We start from the raw sequence: 21,998 nt of genomic DNA, 5'->3' as shown, positions 1-21,998 counted from the left end.
AATTACAAAAAAAAAGTTACAAGTGCTGCAAATTAAACACGATAAAAGCTAACTTTCTTTCTGGGCAAAACTTAGCAAAGAAACATTGGTGAAATTTTATCGAGAACAAACGTGCTCTGGAAAATTGTCCACTTATAAATTCACATGCATAATATATAAGCTTTTCATTTGTGGACTGCAGGCATAGTAAAAAGAGGATTACTTAATACAGAACTGTTTCAAGTGGATGCAGTCTGTGAAATACCAGCAGTCAGATAAGCAAAGGACACTTCAAATGAATTTACAACAGCACTCTGAGGAGACAGAAACTGATAAAGTGTGGAATGTGACCTGCTCACATCTGGTAGAAAGGTCCTGCTTACACTTCAGGTCAAAAACACAAAGGCAACACGAAAGTAATTATAAAATAAAAACAAAAACACTAGTACTGAAGGAAACTGCCTTGTGTGCGGACATGCTCATTGTGAAAGAGCAGATTTCAGTCACTCATAGTGAAGTTAACCAATGGCACATTGCCCAATGCTGTATACTCTAGTGGGTGGAAGCAAAATGTGAATGACACAACAACAGACCAATGGATGAAGAGAGGCAGCTGATAGCCCCTTCAAGTGAGAATATCATACATATATTTTTAGTAAAATCAAAAGGTTTTGGCTAACACCAGACCTACAAGGTTTTGTAGATGGCTGCTGTCAGTTTTGAGGGCTGACCACCACCAACTTTTAACAAATTCCCAAAGTTTGTTCTCCCAGGTTGTAGTGGTAATTGTATTTTCTGTCCATCACTGCCAGGTTTTTCCTAGTAGTGAGGGACAGAAACAAATGTACTTCAGAACGTCCTTCCTAAATAGGGCGGGCAATGTAATCCCCTTTCTTATGTTTTAGTCATCTCTAAATTACAGAGGCGAACCAAGAGCTTGACAAAGAAGGTACTTTGTTGAATTTATGACAGAGTACCCCGCCATCAAACTCTAAACCAAGCTCTAATTCTTTCTTGCAATGACCTGCAGCATGCAGAAAATAAGCATATCCTAAAAGTATTGACGTGCACCTAATCTTTGTTCTTTAAAAGAAACCGATCAGAAGAATGAAAGTTCTTTTTTTTGTTAAACTGGAGCTGTAATTCTCTCTCCGACTTGCCTTTTACCTTAGCTGCTAGCTCTGGTAGCAGACATTATAACATCACACCTCACGTGTAATAATGAATTACTGTTAAAGAGGTAAATCATTTTTTATCAAAGGTGATTAGAGAGCTTACAACTCAGCTGCAATAAGATAATCAGAGACAGGCTTTAATACAGGGACTGCAGGTTCGTAGTAATAATAATAATAATAATAATAATCAGTAGGTTAGGGATTAGCCAAGTGAAAGGTGAAGTGGGGAAGGAGTGGCTATTAGGAAGAGGTGACAGTCAAAGGGTGAAAGTAGGCAGCATCAATTTGCTGTCACAGTTGCAGAAGGTTACAAGGAAGATTTTACTATGGAGAGCAAATCTGAATTAAATGATGATGGACTTGAACTTAGAAACACATGGCTATTTAATATGGTGCAGCAGTCGTCCTTTAGGCTTGGAATGAGTCCACAAAGGTGAGGAAAGGGCCAATCTAGCTTATTTCAACAACGTTATAGGAGAAACTGAACTATGAATAAAGCGCCAGGAAATCGTGGATATGCAGAAAATAAGGAGGGCATGAACGAAGCTGAGATAAATGGTGACAGTGAGAATGTAAAGTATTGGTGACTTGTGGGGGAAATGAGTGCGAAGAAGTGCAGGGGGGATGCTGATATGAGAAGTGGGCAAGCATAGTTAGTGTAGTAGAGAGGAGTGAAAAGGGACAGAGAAATGTGTTCAAAGAGGAACTATTGTGAACTATGAGGGAAGAGGTGCGATTATGAGGACGAGGGAGGTTTGTGTCATAGAAACAGAATTTGGGTAGGGGAAACTGACGGGAACTAGGAGAATTTGCAGTGGCAAGTGTAGAGGAAAAGGATAATGTTTGGAAGAATGAGTAGTTGACAAAATGAAAAATGTACGTAAGGTTTAGCAGAACTATATTGTGCGCCTGACTATTCAGGAGTGTCTGACTTCTACTACTTGTGCAGGTGGACACATGAAAGTGGAGTTGATGGATACATAGAAGGCCTAGGGTTTTCTTAGGTCTGGCTTGCCTCAGCAAGGAGTCATCTTCGAAGAGTGAGAGATGCTTGATGGATCCGGTACTGGTAAGGAAGGATAGATTACGGTTAGAATGCCCGTTCAAAGGTATGTTTGGAGTGGATAGTGGCTTGGAGTATTATCTTGTTGCTCAGAGTGTATGGTTGGTGTTACTAATGGTGGGACTGTAGGCAGATGGAAAGGAAATGAGTGGAAGTGAGCGAAAAAACACTGCAGGGTAATTTGGAGCTCAGCAGATAGGGTACACTGCCCTGTCTGCCAAACAGATGGCTTCTGCCAGTGATGCCCTCTATGGCTCTGCTGAAAGAAACTTTAAACCGACTGCCCAACCGATTTCGGGATGTCAGTCTATGTACCTCAGACTTTCTGCCCTGTTTAGGATGGACAGTCAGATATAAAAAAAATTCTATTCGGCCACCAGGAAAAGCCTTCTTAAAAAAAAAATGACCCCGTGCATTTTAGAAGAAACTCTCAGGGTGTCAGAGCAGTATTTTTTCTGTTTTTTTAGTTTGTTTTTGAGGAACAAAAAAGGTTTGAGTGGCTGCCTGATATATGGAGGGCACTCTGGAAACATACAGTGCCTTCAGAGCATCTGCTGAGGCCGCTGCTCCTCTGCAGGCAGGAGATGTCGGCCAGGCAGGCTGGGAGATATACATAGGGGGTCTGGGCTCTCCCAGGGCTGCAGAGTGCATGCCTGGAGCAGCGGAGTACAGCCTGTCGTGCTCTAAGTACCCCCCTGAGTCCAGGTGAAGTGGAGATGGCGAACAAAGCCTCACGTTCAAGGTTCAGGAAGAAGTCATCAGAAGGACAGAAGTGTTAGGGGGAGGGAATGTCTGGAACAAGGTCACCTCCTCAGGGAGCTTCCAAACTGAATCTTATACAACAGGGCAACGCTTGCGAAAGAGGTGGCCTGGGGCTGCAAGTTTGATACTTTTTTTCTTTTCTTTAGTTCCGGATACTTGGTATATTTGAATTTTGACTTCGCCACTTTGAACACTTCGATGTTGTCTTTGGGTTACTGTGTAAACTCACGCTTCACTTCAGGCTTGTAATAATAAAAAGAACATGGTTATGAGTGGATGTTGCGGCAGAACATTATGTCTTAGAATCTGGTAAAGAGAGCAGTACTCATTGGGGGGGTCTGGGCACTGCACAGCGATGTGTTTACCACTCTCCCCTTTATTCCTAGGTGGGTGTACTCCAGTACGGGGAGGAGGTGGTGCACGAATTCCACCTTAATGATTTCCGCTCCGTGAAAGACGTGGTTGAAGCCGCCAAGAACATTGAGCAGCGAGGAGGCACCGAAACCCGCACCGCACTAGGCGTGGAGACGGCACGGTAAGGCCTGTAGGTGGCCAAGACCTCCTAGGGCCAGGGGCCAGTGCTGGGGGCAGCACTAGGGCCGCGCCAAGGGGAGAGGAGGCTAAGCAAACCCACCTTCTTCACATGGGTACAGGTATAAAAGTAAACAATTCTCACTCTAGAATAAAGTGATTTCTTTCAATATCTTTTGGGTTCTAACTTGAAATCCATAGAATTCCATTGATTCACACATTGTTAAATCAGCATACTAAAAGAAATCAGATTATGTTGCAAAGGTGCCCATCATACTCCTAATTCATGGTTCCTGGTATTGCCTGCTGTAAGGTGCATAGACAATATATAAGACGAGAACACTCCTTTAATAAAGTGCACAAGCATTTGTACTTTGGTGACCACAAAGCCGAGATATGCCGTTAAAAGGTAATCCAACCCTTTGAATATGGATTTGACATCTACTGCAGCAGTGGAGTCCCACGCAACACTCCATGTACACAGAAAACTCTGCAGGGCCCATAACACACAGAACATTTTGTGTGGCCTTGCAATTTAGTTCTTATTTTCAAACAGCTAACATTCCAGACCATCATAAATACTGTGCGACTAGGCTGCTTCTGTGCCTGAGAATAAACACATCACAACAGTGAATAAGTATTTTAACTTGCTAGGGAATATATCCACCTGAGAACATGTGCCAGGTAATATAAAATTAGTTCTTGTACTGGAGAATATACTAATAAAATTATTGCCCCAAAAACATTGTGTTTATTAGAGTTCGTGCCTCGAAGAATGAGTGATACAATTACTATCTCAAAAGGTATTTCAGGTCACATAGTTACTTCCAAGACAGTATTAAACATTGAGAAAATTGGTTTAGTGAACACAAAACATGTTACAGACATCATGCTCCTCACTGGAATAAGTAGCTCACCAAACACGTCTGTCAGAGGTATTGTGAGAAATTGGGTTGATTGTTGAGGGAGGTGTGAGTCCTTCTCGAGCAGCTGCAACAATCCTTGTCAGGATGAACCAGAGTAATCACTAAATCAACCTGTGCTTAACCCTCTGATAGCCTGGCACAAAAGCTGTCAAGCTTAACTTAGAGGCAATGTGTAAACAGTAATAAAGTGAAAACACAACGCAAGAACATCCCACACCAATTTAGAAAAATAAAGTAAAATGTATTAAATTCTTTGACAGTAAAATGATAAAAATCCAGTCATTAGAATCTGATATATACAATTTCAAAGATATAAATATGTATAGCGCCCTAAAAGAATAAAGCACCACTCGCTGTCATCTGGTTGTGCGAGACCAGGGGAAAGTCACAAGTTCAGGCCAACCGTGATGGTGCAATGGCCAGATACAGGGACCAGGTTAGTTTAGCTGAAAAAGTTACCATCTCAAAGTCCAGCACTTAGAGTCCACTTCGCAGTGGAGGAGGCTGCGAGGAACAGGGAGAGCATCACTGATGGTCGTTGCTGTAGCATAAAGCTAAGGCTGGGCATCACAAGTGGTCATCACTGTAGCATGAAGATCCTGTTGGATGCCATTTTCAGTCGTTGCTTCAGTTTCGCGTTGGTGATCCTATGGGCTGTAGATGCTGTAGCTCGAAGCGCAGATCTTGCATTGCCAGTTGTTGCTGGTGGTCACTACAGCGTGAAGAGTCAGGTGCCAGCTTTGAAGTGGAAGAAGCATCTGGAAATATCCTGCCCTGGTTTTAGGGTGTCTGGAGTCACAAAAGGCTAGTGTGAAATTCTTTCTGTGGGTGCTGAGGCAGTGTCTTTCTATTCTATTCTATTCTTAAAGTCTTATATAGTGCATGGCTACCCGGAAGTATCCCTGCGCTGCCAAATATAGTGAGGTGGACAGAAGTGGTTGCAGGATATTCTAATGTCAAAAAGCCAGGTCTTCAAAGCTTTACCGAAAGCTAACTCGTGCTCCAAAAGACGCATTTCCAATGGCAAAGTGTTCCAGAGTATGGGGGCCAGATATGAAATAGACCGGCTGTCCCAATGATATCTATGGAACCAGGAAGCCTTCAATAAATGAGCAGACGAGGAGCAAAGAGTTCTCCCTGGAAGATAAGGGCAGGCTAAAGATTTTAGCAGAAGGGGACATTTCTTGTTGACAGCCCTATGTAAAATGCAGAGGGCCTTAAACTGTACTCGATGATCCACTGGGAGCCAGTGTAATTCTCTCAAACCCTTGGAGGCTAAAACATGTTTAGGGGTGCTCATCCACAGGCATGCAGCAGCATTTTGTGCAGTCTGCAACATCCTGGTAACGTAACGTGGTGAGCCTAAGAGCAAAGCATTCCCATAATCGAGATGGGATAGCAAACAGCCTGGACAACAGTTCGTCTGCCGCTGACAGGAAGAAGGTAAAGAACCTTTCGCAGTAGTTCCAAAATGCCATAACAGCTGGCGGCGAGCTGTTTTCCATGATAATCCATAGTCAGGCCATTGTCCAGCCAGAACCCAAGGCTTTTTATTAAATCTTTAGGACTGGGCAGTTTAGTAAAATAGTCTAAGGAGGAGGGGGGGCTCGAAATTGGATGGCTAAGATTGTTGCCCAACAACATAACCTCCATTTTGTCCTCATTTAGTTTCAACTTACAGTCCGACATCCAGGGCCGGCTTTAGTGCTGGTGGCACCCAGTGTAGCAATAGTTTTTGGCACACCTCTCCCCACCCTCCACAACCAACTCCTCATATTTCCTCACTACCAGCCAGCGAAAGTGGCCCTCATCTCTCCATAGCCCCTCTCACATACATTTCAGTTTTTTTAAAGCACTGGTGAAGGCTGGCTTTTCTACTCCACTCAGCTATCCACATAGAACATAGTTCTGTTCTTTACAGCAGGTAGATTAACCCTCTGTGCTTCTTTATGGTGAGTCAAAACTGCCACTGGACGAAACGCCGATCTCTCTCTCTCTCTAGCAAGAACATTCATCACAAGAGTTACCTTGACATTTTAATTGTGTCCTGAAAGCTGGACGCAAAAAAACTTTTCAGCAGGTGCTTTTAAATCGCAAGTTTCGTTAAGTTATTGCTAAACACAGTGTCCCCCTGAGGTCAGCGCCCCCCCATCCAGGTCAGCACCCGCTGTAGCCGCACCAGTTGAACCACCTCAAAGCCGGCCCTGCCATCATCCAACTGGCAACATCCTGAAGACAAGCAGTCAGAGATAAATGGCCAGAGTTTACGTCTGGAGAGATTGACATAATCAGTTGAGTGTTGTCAGCATAAGACACCAATGATAGCCCATGGGCTTGGACTATCTCAGCCAGAGGACGTAGATAAATATTAAATAAGGTGGGGCTCAGGAAAGCACCCTGTGGTACCCCGCAACATGACGGAAGACTGGTAGATAGAAAAGAATGACCCTGGACCTGGGAGGAACTATTCTTTAGAAAGGAGGAGAGCCAGACAAGAGCTCTGCCTGTGACACAGATTTTAAAGATTCTCTGCAGAAAAGTAGGATGAGTTACAATGTCGAAGGCAGCACTGAGGTCTAGCAGGATAATGGCTGCTGAATCTCCTTGATCACAAATGCTTCTAAGCTTCTCAACCAGTGCCAATAAGGCAGTTTCTGTTCTGTGGAAAGGGTGAAAGCCCATATGGGTAGAATGGGGAATCGCAGTCAATTCGGGAAAACCAGAGAGATACTTACTGACATATTTCTCCAGAAGTTTGGAGACTCCAGGTAGCAGAGAGATTGGCCTAAAATCACTTGGGTTAGAGGAGTCTAGGTTAGGTTTCTGTAAAGAAGGTTTGACAATAGCATGTTTCCATAGCTGATGAACAAGCCCCCCAGAAAGCAAAGAATTAAGTAATTCTGTAAGTACTGGAGCAATGACATTGGACCCTTGACAAAGAATATGTGAAAATGCAGGGTCCAATGGCGAGCCAGGCTTTGCAGAATTTAACAGATCCTTAACCGTACACACAGAAAGAGGTGGGAAGGCTGAATGAGTGTGCTCTGGAGGGTTACCAGAGGGAGCACTGAGACAGGGGTCAGCCAGAATGGGGGCAGTGGAGAAAGAGGAATAAATATCTGTTATTTTTTTCTGACCAAAATAAGCCAGCTCTTTACAATGTTCCTTTGATGCCAATAAAGAGGGACCAGCTGTTGTAGGCTCAATAATGTTTTTCAAGATTTAAAAACTTTATTTGGGGAAACTAGAGAAACCAGCTTGGGATGCTTTAATCTCCGTGTGATAGCTCTGGATGGAGTTCCTATATTCTGCTCTACATGCAGCATTGTAGGCTTTCCTCCATCTCCTTTCTAGGTGCTTCAATTCTTTCTTTAAAGATAGAAGATCAGCGCAGAATCTTTAAAGTGCAAGTGGGGCTGTGTACAGCTCCACCCCTCCCATCCTGTCATGATGGCCCATCCTGCCAACACAGCTCCCCTATCATGTGGCTCTCTAGGAGGAAGGCATAAAGGCCAACTGCCAACTACTCCTAGTTGTGACCCAGGAAACAGGCTGCGGGCACCAAATGGTTAGGACAAGAAAATGACAACTTTCTAAAAGTTATATTTTCAGAATTGTGACTTACAATAAAATATATATGTATGTTTTTAAATAGGGTTTTAAAATACAATTCCCGAAACATTTGTTTCTGCTCCCAAATAAAAGATATTGAATGTAATAAGGTAACCCATTTTTATCCAATAGAAGATGTAGGCCTCACAGTAATGAAAAACACATTTGTGAGGTTTTTTTACTACCAAGACATGTAAGAATTAAAAGTACATGTCTAGCCTCTTCAATATAATGCACCTTGCCTAATGGGCTGTTTAGGGCCTACACTGGGAGTGGTGTACATGTATTAAGAGGGAGGTTTAGACCTGGTAAGGGGTTTATTTTGGCAGGTTGAGTTGGCAATTTAAAAGTGAACACAAGTTGCAGTGACGGGACTGAAAGTGTTGTAAGCGACTACTTAAGTGGGTGGCACAATCCGTACAGCAGCCCACTAGCAGGATTTAATTCACCAGCCCTGGGTGTATGATGCACAACTTTACTACTGACTTATAAGTAAATTAAGAGTCCTAGGGCGAACAAAAACGAATTCAGCAGGAAGTTCTCAACACTAAGGCAGAAGAACCAGGACAGGCCATCAGCTCTGGAGTAGTCTGGCCCAGGGTGGTGTTGTACTGTAAAGCCCATTCCCTGAAAGGAGATCAACAACCTCAACAGTTTGGAATTCTCAGTTCCCATTTGCTTGAGACATCTGAGGGGCCTGTTGTCTATCTGAATTCGGAAGTGAGTCCCAAACAAGTATGGTCTCAGCTTCTTCAGTGCCCAGACCACAGCAAAATCTTCCCTCTCAATAGCACTCCACCTCTGTTCCCTGGGGAGTAACCTCCTACTGATGAAGGCTACAGGTTGGTCTAATCCCTCCTTATTTACCTGAGACAGTACAGCCCCTATGCCATGCCCTGCCATATCAGTCTGCACTACAAATTCCTGGGAGAAGCCTTGGGCTCGAGTACAGGTGCTGTACACATGGCCTCTTTGTGGGTGTCAAAGGCTTTCTGGCAGGGGTCTGCCCATGTCACCTTTTAGGGTTGCTTCTCAGAAGTCAGCTCAGTCAAGGGGGCAACTATGGTGTCATATAGCTTAACAAATCTCCTATAGAAGCCAGTGAGGCCCCGTGAGGCCCTCACTTCAGTCTGAGTTATAGAGGCTTCCCCGGCCAGGATAGTCCCACTCTTGACATGGAGGGGATGCAGCTTGCCCCCACCTACCAGGTGTCCCACATACACTGCTGTTTTGTGACCTACCTGGCACTTGCTAGCCTTGATAGTCAGGCCTGCCTGTTGCAGGGCCAAAACCACCTTCTGGTGGTGCCACAGGTGGTACTTCTAGCTGCTACTGTAGACAGCTATGTCATCCCGGTAGGTAGATCCCAGCCAGGACCCTGTTTACCATTCTCTGGAAGGTGGCAGGGGCATTTGTTTAATTCGAAGAGCATTACCTTCAACTGTAAGTGGTAGAGAATGCTGACCTCTCTTTTGTACCCTCAGTAAGGACAATCTGCAGTCCCCTGATGTAAGATCGAAAATGCTCAGGAACTTGGCTGCTCCAGCCTGTCAATGAGATGATCAGATCAGGGGATGGGTAAACATAAGTGTTGGTGAGTCAGTTGAGCCCCCCCCCCCCACCCCCCCATTGAATACTAGCACTGCTGGGCTGGACCAGAGACTACTGAAGTGTTCAATAACCCCCTAATGCAAGCATTTTGGAGACATCCTCTTTAATGCTAGCCCTCACCTGGTCTGACAATCTTTACTTTTTTCTGTCTCTTCAGTATCTACCTCCTGGGTATGCAAGTGTGTGAGCCCAGGGGTGGGAGAGAACAGAGAGGCAAACTGCCTAAAGAACTGGTGACAAACCCTCTGCTGCTCTGGGGTTAGGGTAGGGGAGTAGTTGACACCCTCCACTATTCAATATTGCTCCTTGGAGGAAAGGTGGTCAGGGAGAGGTTTACTGTCCTCTTTCACCCCATCATCAGTTACCAGGGGTAGGTTGATGTCAGTCCTCTCATATCGTGGATTCAGGTGGCTTACATGGAGTTCTGTTAAGTAGGTGACCTCCTTTTTCTCGCTTTCACCTCATAATGCCCTGACCAATGGTCTTGAAGGGCCCTGGACTCCACTGCCTCCTTTATCCACACTTTCTGGCCAGGCTGAAACTCCACCAGAGTGCCCTTCTGGTTGTACCAGAGTTTCATTACTTCCTGGCTGGCTTCTCAGTTTTCAGAAGCCCTTTTCCAGAATTTCTGAATCTGGTTCCTGAGAGCTAGCATGTAGCTGAGTACAACCTTGGGGGTTGGGACTTTCTGGGAGCTTGTTCGCACCCTTTCTTCAACAGACTGAGAAGTTCCCTAATAGGGTGACCATAGAGGACCTCAGGTGGGCTAAACCCAACTTCCTTCTGTAGTACCTCCCTGTAGGCAGAGACAAGACATAGTAAGTAGATGCCCCACGTCCGCCTCATGGGCTCAGGTAGGCCTATAATCATACCTTTTAGGGTCTTTTTGAATGTTTCAACAAGCCTATTTGTCTGGGAGTGATAGGAGGTAGAGAACTTGTAGGTTACTCTACACGTCTCCCACACTAGCTTCATGTAGGCAGACATGAAGGGAGTGTGCATGTCAGACTCCACTTCCTTGGGGAGCTGTAAAAATCCCCATAAAGGCCATAGCCACTGCAGGACCAATCACATTTCTCAGAGGGATGGTCTCTGGGTATCTGGTGGCATGGTCCATCAAAAACACGATAAACTTGTTGCCTAAGGTGGCTTTTGGGCTCGCGACCGAACAATGTTGATGCCCACCCTTTCAAATAGGGTGCCAACAACAGGTAATGGAACCAGGGGAGCCTTGAGTTTTTTCCCTATTTTCCTTTGGTCTGGCAGGTGGGACATGATCTACAGAATGCATCTTAGGCTGTCTTCATCCGGGGCCAATAGAATTAGGTGACCAGTCTTGCAAAGTTCTTGTCCTGTTACAGATGTCCCGCGAGGGTTCTGCCATGAGCCAGCCCCAATAAAAAGGCTTTTTAGCACTGGGGGACCACAACACATGGATTGCCCCAGGCTTATGGACTTGAGGCTCACTATGTAGGAGATCATTCTCACATTAGATCAGGTGATTTCCAGAGGTGTTTATCAGCTGCCTGGACCTCAGCATGTTGCCTTAAGCCCTCCAGAGTTTGATACTCAACTACTTAGACAGGGATGCGGTCGTCAGGTATGCACGGAGTCAAGTCAAAAATAGCAGTAAATAAGGGAGTCAGTGCAGATCTCACAAATCTGACAACTTAACACCGGACATAAATTAAGCAGCAATTAACACCAACTTCAGGCACGAAAGAGTAGATTTCTAGAGGACAGCCTAGTAGCATTTCATGATGTCGTGCTAAAGGGGCCCAGAGCCTGCAATACAATCTTGAAGCCATCGGTAGAAAGGAAATTATTTCATCTGCAACAATGGAGTTGATGGTAAGCTGGCCTCAGAACCACTTTTTCATGTTTTGTCAGGCCCAGATCCACCCTGAATACCAAAGGGTTTACTGCTAGCAAAAGAGATGCTTTTAGCACATCAGCAGAACATTTCTGTATCAGTACATTGATGGAAGTTTTATGGGGTTTCTCCTAAACATTAATAACTCAGTCTTTGAGAGGTTCAGGATTAAGTGAGACAGAGGGAACAGGAGCCAGATGTCCAAAACATTTTTATGTTTGCAAATGGGCCGATTTTCAGAATTGGCCCTCTTGCAAACGCAAAAAGACTTTTTTAAATGTATAAAGTTATGTTTGCGATTTGGTAACCTATTACCGAATTGCAATTGGGTTTGCAATTCTTTATGAGGAAGGGGTGTGTTTAGGGCATCCCTTCCTAATAGCAAATCGCAGTGGTATGTGTTAATGTTTTGCGACCGAAATGTGGTCTCAGAACATTTGCATTTTACCGCCTCCTTCTAGTAAGTAGTAATCCATTCGCAAACGGGAATGGGTGCCTTAGGGACCCCTACCCCTTTGTGAATGTTGGTAAAACATTTTTTAAGTGCAGGCAGTGGTCTCACAGACAACTGCCTACTCTTAAAAAATGAAAAGAAAACTTTTTTTTTTTTTTTTTTTAAACGCATCCCGTTTTCCATTAAGGAAAATGGACTGCATTTAAATGTAAAAGTAATCACAGACATGGTGGTCTGCTGACCTAAGCAGGCCACCATCCTAGTGATTTTAGCAATTAAATGGGTAAAAACTGAGACCTACCTCATTAATATTCATGAGGTAGGTCTATTTGCGACTCACTTGGAATGGCAAAATGTGTAATGCACACATTTGTACATGGGTGTTTGCAATAACCAAATAGCAAATAGCACAACATCGCCAATGATTACCTTCGTACATCTGGCCCTTTGTTCCTAGCAATGCATTAGTAAATGACCCACCCCCTATTCGCTGAGTATGACAACAGTGAGTTACTCACTAACTATTTTCTGACTACTACCTACATGGACTCCTACAAATTCCCCCTGAGCTTCACTTCTAAGAATTAAAAGTTCAAAAAAGAAATATTAAGGTTGAAAGGTGGGGAGAAACATGTTCAACAGAACCAATTTATGTACAATATAATGCAAGAACATGCATACATATTTCTGCACTTCAGATTATGTTTTAAAGAAGAACAATTGATAGATTGGAAATGGGGTCTGTAAAGCATTATTTTTCCTGCACCCAGATCATGGTTTGATGTGGTAGAACTCAGGCTCACATCTATCATTGGCTCTTCCTGCAGGACTTGCAGGGCCTCCTTTGCTTGTATAGAGAGGATGTGAATAACTATCTCACTGGATGAGGAATGTGCAGAGGTGGATGAAACAAGGTGAAGGTACTTCACTGGTAAGTGTGACATGCAGAGTGTGAGATTTGTGGAAACTGTAGGTCGAGGTGTGGTCTAGTGATGATAAACACAGTCTTGAAGCCTTGTATGCAAGCGAGGATAATCATGAGTGATCTCTGTATATCCCTGTACATGATCCCACCAGGTCTTCTGTCTGTCCCTCAAAAAGGAGTACCAAGATCTAGTAGGGTCAGTGTCTGTCTTGTCTTTTCAGCTCAGAGGCTTTCCAGAAAGGTGGAAGGAAGGGAGCCAAGAAGGTGATGATAGTAATAACAGATGGAGAGTCGCACGACAGCCCCGACCTAGAGAAGGTGATTGAGAACTGTGAGAAGGAAAACATCACCCGCTACGCTGTTGCTGTAAGTTATTCTCTTGCATTTCAGCACATGAAGGGTGACAACGAAGAGCACTTAAAGGGCGGAAGAAGACTGAGGATGATAGGAGATATTATACTGAGTAAAGCATGTGGATACATAAGAGATACATCAAGGAATGCAGCTGAAAGCAAAGGGTAAAGCCGACATTTCATTAAACTATCTCTTAAGAGGAAGTGGGCTTGCACTATCACCACACCAGGCAGCCGATGGATAGGAACACAGGAGCCTCCTACCCTCACTGGTGACAACAAGAAGACAAAAACGTAGGAAAGTCATAACATCACTATAGGCAGTCAGGGAACAGGCAAAGACAATCCTCCCTTTCGCTTTGCAAGGGCCATTATGCAAGCAATGAAAATGCTCCCTTTCACAGAAACTTTGGTAGTCAAAGATAATCATAACTGGAGGCAGAGGGCCTCTAACACCGTTGGGCCATGGTGCTAACGAACTTACTCTACTATTGGTAGCAACACGCCTGGATTCTACATCATCACACACAGCCACTAGGCGGGAACAGAACAGCTTGACAGCGTCAGCAGAGTTCAAACACTTCGTACATCTTTAGAAGCAGCCACAGGACAGAACAGATGATCCCAGAGGCATTATTATAGACAGCCACAGGATGGGGACAGTGGATCATGTAACATCACTACTGGCAGTCAGTGAACAGGAATACTGGATCATAGTTAGGTCTGGGCGGAGTTCGTGGAATTCCTCAAAGTGACCAAGTGGCAAAATGTGTTTTTTTTCTGCCACTCGAGTAGATTTTCCTCAACGCGAACGGAAGGTTTCTCAACGCGAGTGGTAGCGACCATCTGTGACCACCAGCGTTGAGAGAACTCACTGGGAGTTGGTCTGAGTAGGATTTTCCTTAACCTTGGCGAGCACAAATGAGGGAAAAAATTCCACTCCGCTCTGCAGAGTTTTTCAGAACGCCGCACTCTAAGCAGAGTGGGAAAAACTTTGCAAACTCAGTGAGCGGAGCAGAGTTCACCCCCCACCCCTAATCATATTAACATCATTGTAGGCAGTGAATGGACAGGGACAGTGGATCATAGTAACATTACTACAAGCAGACGGAAATTTTGTGATAATCCTACTTACATCACTAAAGGTGGTCACAAGGAAGGAAACACAGGTCCTACTAGTATTCATGCGAGACAAAAGACAGTAAGTGAGAATTCTCCTGACATTTCTACATGCAGTCAGAGGGCATGTAGTGACAATTTAACTAACATCACTACAGGCATCCATTACAGGAACAAATGAGCCTTCTATCATCATTATAGGCAGACATGGGACAGGAGCAAATGATCCCACTATCAACACTACAACCAGCAATGGAAATTGTCATAATCCTACTAATATTACTACAGGATATAAGGAGAGTCTACTAACATTCAAACAGGTAGCTAGAGGTGGAGTAGAGGATAAAAAACTAATGTCACAACAGGGAGCATAGTCACAATTATACTGACATCACTACCGGCAGGCATGGGTAGGAGGCAATAGTTGTAAGAATATTCTTACAGACAGTAAGGGGTCAAGAAGTTAGGACCCTATTAACAACACTACAGACAGTTTGACGACATCAAGAAAGTATTGTACTAATAGTTCCACAGAGAGGCAGAGAGCTTTGAAGTAACTGCACCACAAACAGCTGGGTACAGGACAGAAGGATGAATATCACCACAAGAAGCCTGTGGACCGTAAGTGAGGACAATTCGAAACCAAACAACAATGCAGAAAGAGATGTACCGAGCCCTGTGTGCCACTAAGATATTAATTCTGTGTTACTACCTATGGGTCCATTTATCAGATAAGATGGGTGTCAATGTATGTTTGCGTTGTAGAAACATCTAAACCTTCCTGGAGTTTCTTCTGAAATACTAAGACAGTTGGCCTTCTTCTAATTTTCTATTATGTCCCGTTCAAAGGAGTTTTCTTTTTGGTAAAGCTGGAATCGATATTCCTGCTGTATACATGAAAAGAATTGGTTTAACTCACTTTTTGTCTGACTGGGGTTGGATTAATTAGATTGTTCATCTTTTATTTTTTATGTTGGTGGAAATTGATTTAGCCTGGTGTATCCTATTGCAGTATACCACGGGCTTCCAGTTAATCATGGAGCTAGTGTTCATATCGAAGAGCCTGCTGAAATACATTTTGTTTCTTGCTGCCCCGCTGATGAATGTTTGTTCCCATCAACCTTTCAGCGCCCATCTAACTTGATGGAATTAGTTTCGGTAGAGCTGAACTTTTCGGGGGAGTTGGTCTTGTCCTTGGCGGTTATCTACTCATGGTCCCAGTAAAATCTGTCTTGAGATGTGGCCATTTGCTTCTGTCGTCTTGAAGGCACGACTAAAACACATAGGCCCTCATTCTGACCCTGGCGGTCGGCGGAGAGACGGCGGTCGGACCGCGAACAGACCGGCGGTATTAAAAATGGCATTCTGACCGCGGCGGTCCCCGCCGCGACCGACCGCCACTTCTCCACTCCGACCGCCACGGCGGTCATGACCACGGGGCTGGAGTTTGCGCACTCCGGCCCGGCGGTCGTCCCAAGACCGCCAAGGGTATTATGACCCTGCCTACCGCCGCGGTTTCTTGCGGGCGGGAACCACCGTGCGAACCATGGCGGTAGGCACTATCGGGGCCAGGGAATTCCTTCCCTGGCACTGATAGGGGTCTCCCCCACCCCCCACTGCCCCCCCGAGTCCTCCCCCCACACCCTCCACCCCCCTGCCACCCCCCAGAGGTGGTACGAACCCCCTCCCCACCCCCACCCCGACATGCACATACATGCACCCCGACATGCACACACCCCCAACATGCACATATACACACCCCCTACACACACATACACAACGGGGACACATACCCGCACACATACATGCAGACATGCGCACCTGCCGAACAGCACACATTACCCATAGACACAGCAGCACCCCCCGCCCGCATACACGCACTCACACACCCCCTCTACACACTCACACGCACACCCCCATGCACGCCCACATCACACAACACCCCCCCACCCGCTCCCCTCACGGACGGTCAACTTACCTTGTGCGTTGGTCCTCCGGGAGGCGACGGGAGCCATGGGGAGGTGACCGCCAACAGAAGACCGCCAACAGAAGACCACCACACAGAAATGTGGGTCGTAATTCTGTGGGCGGTGTTCTGCTGGCGTGGCGGTGGAGGTTGACCAGTCTCCACTTTCCCGCCGACCGCCAGTGTGGCTGCTGGCGGTTTTCCGGCGGAACGCTCCCAGCGGTCAGAATGCGCACAGCGGCATACCGCCGCGGTCGGCGGTCTTCACCGCGGCGGTAACTCGGCGGTCTTGCGAAAAGACCGCCAAGGTCAGAATGAGGGCCATATTGTCTTTCATGCGCCTCATTTGAGTCTCTTTGTTTTCTTGGTCCCTCTGCAGACCTTATCATACATGGCTGTCGTATTTTTAATGCAGCCTCTGTTTCTGTCTTCATGATGATGGTCCATTTGGAAATGTAATTGATACTGTCATTAACATTTGATTTGGTAGTGCATCATCTTCTATGTGTCCCACTGAGCCCAGTGGAGTGTGTGTCGTACTGTCGAAGCCTGTGGTATTCTTTCATTCTTGTTGTAGCTAGTCAGTCTTTCATTAATTATGAATCTGTGGTGCAAGTCATCACATAACTGTTATTCTTGTTCATGGTAAACTTACTGAATGCTGTTGGTATGTGGCCGTAAGTCTTCTAATTAATCACCACTACAGTTGGTGTAAGTAGAGTGCCGTTGCTTAAGTCAGAATTGATGGCCCTTTGTTAAAAACCTCAGTACAACCAACAGTGCTATATCAATTTTCATGCCAATGATAACCCTTCAGACCAGTCAGACTATGTTGTTGATTTTGGTCTCACTTTCGCTCCACAAATTCTTTTCAGAGATGCTAGTGCCTCATTATTTCCTTTGGACTGGTTAGGTATCAGTTGTTCTTTGCAGCATTATTCATGCTCCATTGTTCATTTTGTAGTAACCTTTGCACTACTACTCCTTTATGAGGGTTTTTTGTTACATGTTGGAGTTATTATGCTCACTAGTTCTTTTTGGCATCAGAAATACTGCCAGTTCCATTAAGAGAAGCTTGTGGTCCATTTATTTTCCTTTTGAAGTCAATTGCATTTGATTGTTCATTTTGGGGTCCTGTGTGCTGGATTCCAATGTGTGCTCTTTTGTTCCTTTCGAAGTCCATGGCTCTCCTTTGATCTTTCTGAAATAACAGTTTTTTTCGTGTCTGTCTTCAGACAGCTTTATTTGTCTAGCAAACCTCACTTTATTAATTCTTCAAAAACTGCAGTAAGAAGTTGAGAGAGAGAAAATGTGCATTGGATCATTTCCGTTCAGGAATTACCTTCACGATTTTTCGAGACCATAGCATTTTGAGGATGGTAATATAGTCCCATTTGTGTTCCCTTTAGATTTTGATGATGGGGCCATCAAGTAGTCCTTTTGTTAGCCTGTTGATACGACGTTTAGCTTAAGATGCAGTGTGCGTTTTCATGTATTCAATGTGTTTACTTTGCTGACGCAACACCAACTGAATTGCTGATTTATGTTTTTATGTTTGGTAAGAACTTGCTGATTGATACCAAAGGGTCTCCTTATGATTCAGCGCTATCCACCAATCGCCTTTGCAATTTTTGTGTGCCACTTTGCTGTCATGCTAACATGTTGACGTTCTAGCTTTTTTTGTTGGCGTGGTAAAGACTTGCACTTTCAGGCTTTCTTAATGATGCTACGTCGACACTGACCGTTTGTCAAAAGTAACTACTATGTAATAGTTTGCTTTGGATGCCTCTTACATTCACCACTTACAGCACGTGTCATCTTCTGGCTCCTTCTCTTAATACTTTTCTATGAGGGTTCAGCTTAACTCTGCTGACGCATTTGCTTCATCACGGGGCACTACACGCAGCGTCCATATTGTTATAGTCACAGATGCTGCTTCTTTCTGGGGCTGTCTCTGTGCCAGCTGCGGCAACCCACTCAGTTCCACCCAGCAACTACTAAACATTTCCCCTAACAAAAAAAACAAAACTATTGATGTCGTCAATGCCTTGTTTAAAGTGATAGCACTTTGTGCTTTGCTGTTTTTACTTTGCTGTTTCTTTTGCAGTCACTTGTGCCCAGTTGTTTGTGGGGTCCGTGACGGTTGTTTGTTCATTTTGGAGTTAATCTTCCTCTTCTTCCTCTCGTTTTTAAGCAGATGAGCCTCAGTGGTCAGCTGCTTGAAGGCAGACAGAGCCAGTGCTTTATTAGGTCTGGCTTAATAGCTCGGTTGTTGATAGCCTTATGTGACCAACCTAAAAACAAGAGCTTTCGGGAGCCCCGTAGAGAGGGGCATTGCCTCCGCCCACACGTTGGTTGACAGAAGTACATGTTTTGATCGGACGGAAATTGCATACACACAGCACTGGAATGCCGTGAAAGTCTCTTGGTTATACAATGTTGCAGAAGTCGTTTTTGCTTCTTTGTTGCAATTTGTGGAGTTCCTGGAGGGTCCAGATGCAATTTCTTCGGTGAGAAAATGATGAAAAAGGATGCAGAGGATTCCTGCTGGAGTCTTGCAATCCGAATCTGAATAACCTCCCAAAGGAGAGACCCTAAATAGCCCTGAAAGGGGGATTGGTCAGCTAAACAGGCAAGCACCTATCAGGGTTTGGCTCTGACACCACCTGCTGGCACTGGCCACTCAGATGCTCCCAGAGTTCGCTGCCAACTTGGAATCCAAGATGGCAAAACCGAGGGACCCTCTGGAGGAACTCTGAGCAACACACCTGGGGTGGTGATGAACAGGGGAGTGGCCACTCCCCTTTCCTTTGTCCAGTTTTGTGCCAGAGCAGGGACTTGGGGGTACCTGAACCGGTGTGGACTGGATTATGCGAGGAGGGAACCAAATGTGCCCTTCAAAGCATTTCCAGTGGCCTGGGGAAGGAAGCTACCCCTCCCAATCCTGTAAGGTGAAGAAAAAGGATGCAGAGGATTCCTGCTGGAGTCTTGCAATCCAAATCTGAATAACTTCCCAAAGGAGAGACCATAAATAGCCCTGAAAGGGGGATTGGTCAGCTAAACAGGCAAGCACCTATCAGGGTTTGGCTCTGACACCACCTGCTGGCACTGGCCACTCAGATGCTCCCAGAGTTCGCTGCCAACTTGGAATCTAAGATGGCAAAACCGAGAGACCCTCTGGAGGAGTTCTGAGCACCACACCTGGGGTGGTGATGAACAGGGGAGTAGCCACTCCCCTTTCCTTTGTCCAGTTTCGTGCCAGAGCAGGGACTTGGGGGTACCTGAACCGGTGTGAACTGGATTATGCGAGGAGGGAACCAAATGTGCCCTTCAAAGCATTTCCAGTGGCCTGGGGAAGGAAGCTACCCCTCCCAATCCTGTAAGGTGAAGAAAAAGGATGCAGAGGATTCCTGCTGGAGTCTTGCAATCCGAATCTGAATAACCTCCCAAAGGAGAGACCATAAATAGCCCTGAAAGGGGATTGGTCAGCTAAACAGGCAAACACCTATCAGGGTTTGGCTCTGACACCACCTGCTGGCACTGGCCACTGAGATGCTCCCAGAGTTCGCTGCCAACTTGGAATCTAAGATGGCAAAACCGAGAGACCCTCTGGAGGAGTTCTGAGCAACACACCTGGGGTGGTGATGAACAGGGGAGTGGCCACTCCCCTTTCCTTTGTCCAGTTTCGTGCCAGAGCAGGGACTTGGGGGTACCTGAACCGGTGTGAACTGGATTATGCGAGGAGGGAACCAAATGTGCCCTTCAAAGCATTTCCAGTGGCCTGGGGAAGGAAGCTACCCCCCCCCAATCCTGTAACACTTATTTTCAAAGAGAGAAGGTGTAATACCCCTCTCCCAAAGGAAATATTTTGTTCTGCCTTCCTGGGCTTGAGCTTCTCAAGCAACAGGAGAGCAGAAACCTGTCTGAGAGGTGGCAGCAGCTGGGGCTGCCTGGAAAACCTCAGAAGGCTGGAATGGCACTACTAGGGGTCCTCTAAGGAGCCCCCAGAGTGCATGAAATCATACAACCAATGCTTGCAAAAGCCTTGGGGTATGATTCCAACATGTTGGATACCAAACATACATATGTTTGGAGTTACCATTATGTAGCTGGACATAGGTAGTAACCTATTTCCAGTACACGTGTAAAATGGTATCCCCGCACTCACAAAGTCTGGGAAACTGGTCCTGGAGGTCATGGGGGCACCTCAGCTAGTGCAGCAGTGCCCTCACACACAGGTGTTCTGCACCCTGCCCACAGGGCTGGAGGGCCTGCTATAGGGGTGACTTATAAGTGACCTGGTGCAGTGTAACTGGCAGTGAAAGGGTGCATGCACCTTTTCATGCGGGCTGCAATGGCAGTCCTGCAGAAGCCTCTGCATGGGCTCCCTATGGGTGGCAAAAGAAATGCTGCAACCCATAGGGATCTCCTGGAACTCCAATGCCCTGGGTACCTAAGTACCATATATTAGGGACTTATAAGGGGGCACCAGTATGCCAATTTTGGGCGAAATGCTGGGTTACCAGTATGCAACAACCATAATTTAAGGGAGAGAGCATAACTACTGGGGTCCTGATTAGCAGGATCTCAGTAGACACACTCATACACACTGGCAAACAGGCCAAAAGTGGGGGTAACCAAGCTAGAAAGAGTCTACTTTCCTACAAGGTTAGCGTCCACAATAATGATTTGCAAGCTTTTATACACCGAATTTTACATGAATGACTCAAATAGTGAATCAAGAAGTCATTAGCTCATAGTACCTATGCTTATGCCAACTTATGTAAAATATCACAAATTCAAGTCTAGGTACTTTGGCCGACAATATTTCAATCCCCTAGACAAGTATCAGGATCATCCTAAGCCTTCGTTAAGCTTGAGTTAAAAGGGTTACAGAGCGCTTGTAACCAAAACGGCAAAGATAAATATGACTCATGTCTCATATGAGTGAGAAGTCAATCAATGGAGATCTGAATCTCTAATCAAGCGCCAATGCCATAAAGTAGTAGTAGAGTGGAGTAGTGTCACAGTGTAATAGAGTTTCACAGAGTGGGGTGGCAGAGTGTCGTAGAGTGGAAAGGCATAAAGAAGAGTGAACTGGAGTAGAGTGAAGTAAAGTAATGTGAAGTGGCATAGAGAAAGTTGGGTAGAGTGTTACAGTGAGCATAGTACATTGTTGTATAGTGGAGTGGCATAGAGGGTTGTGCAGTGGCGTTGAGTATAGTATCATAGATTGAAGTGGCATAGAGTGGTGTGGAGTGGCACAGAGTGGAGTAAAGTGGAATGGAGTGGCGTATAGGGAGTTGTGTAGGAAGTTACAGAGTGGAGAAAGTGTTAGAGTTTAATGGAATAGAATGTCAGAGTCTAGTATCATGGAGTGTAATGTCAGAGTGAAGTGTCATAGAGTGGAGTTGGGTGGTCTAAAGTGAAGTGGCATAGAGTACAGTGGTGCAAAGTAGATTGGTGTAGAGTGTAGTGGTATAGAGTGCATTGGTTTTGAGTAAAATTGTGTAGAGTGCATTGGCGAAGACTGCACTGGTTTAGCGTACAGTGCAGTAGCGTAGAGTGGTGAAGAGTAGAGGGGAGCAGAGTGGAGTGGCACAGCATGGATTGCAGTGTTTCAGAGTTCAGTGGTGCAGAGTGCTGTGT

General features: G+C 45.4%; 1 protein-coding gene across 4 annotated transcripts in view; it reads left to right on the top strand.

The window, feature by feature from the left end:
- ITGA11 (integrin subunit alpha 11) overlaps window positions 1–21,998 on the top strand; it is a 574,736-nt gene that overhangs the window by 260,468 nt on the left and 292,270 nt on the right. For all 4 annotated transcript variants that reach the window (XM_069222912.1, XM_069222911.1, XM_069222913.1 and 1 more), the window contains 2 exons: window positions 3,366–3,514; window positions 13,133–13,277. In XM_069222912.1, the coding sequence (XP_069079013.1) occupies window positions 3,366–3,514; window positions 13,133–13,277 (294 nt within the window). The remainder of the gene's footprint in view (window positions 1–3,365; window positions 3,515–13,132; window positions 13,278–21,998) is intronic.

The sequence above is a fragment of the Pleurodeles waltl genome, chromosome 3_1 (genome assembly GCF_031143425.1).
Source record: "Pleurodeles waltl isolate 20211129_DDA chromosome 3_1, aPleWal1.hap1.20221129, whole genome shotgun sequence".
Lineage (NCBI taxonomy): Eukaryota > Metazoa > Chordata > Amphibia > Caudata > Salamandridae > Pleurodeles > Pleurodeles waltl.
This window is presented reverse-complemented; position numbering and strand designations above follow the sequence as displayed.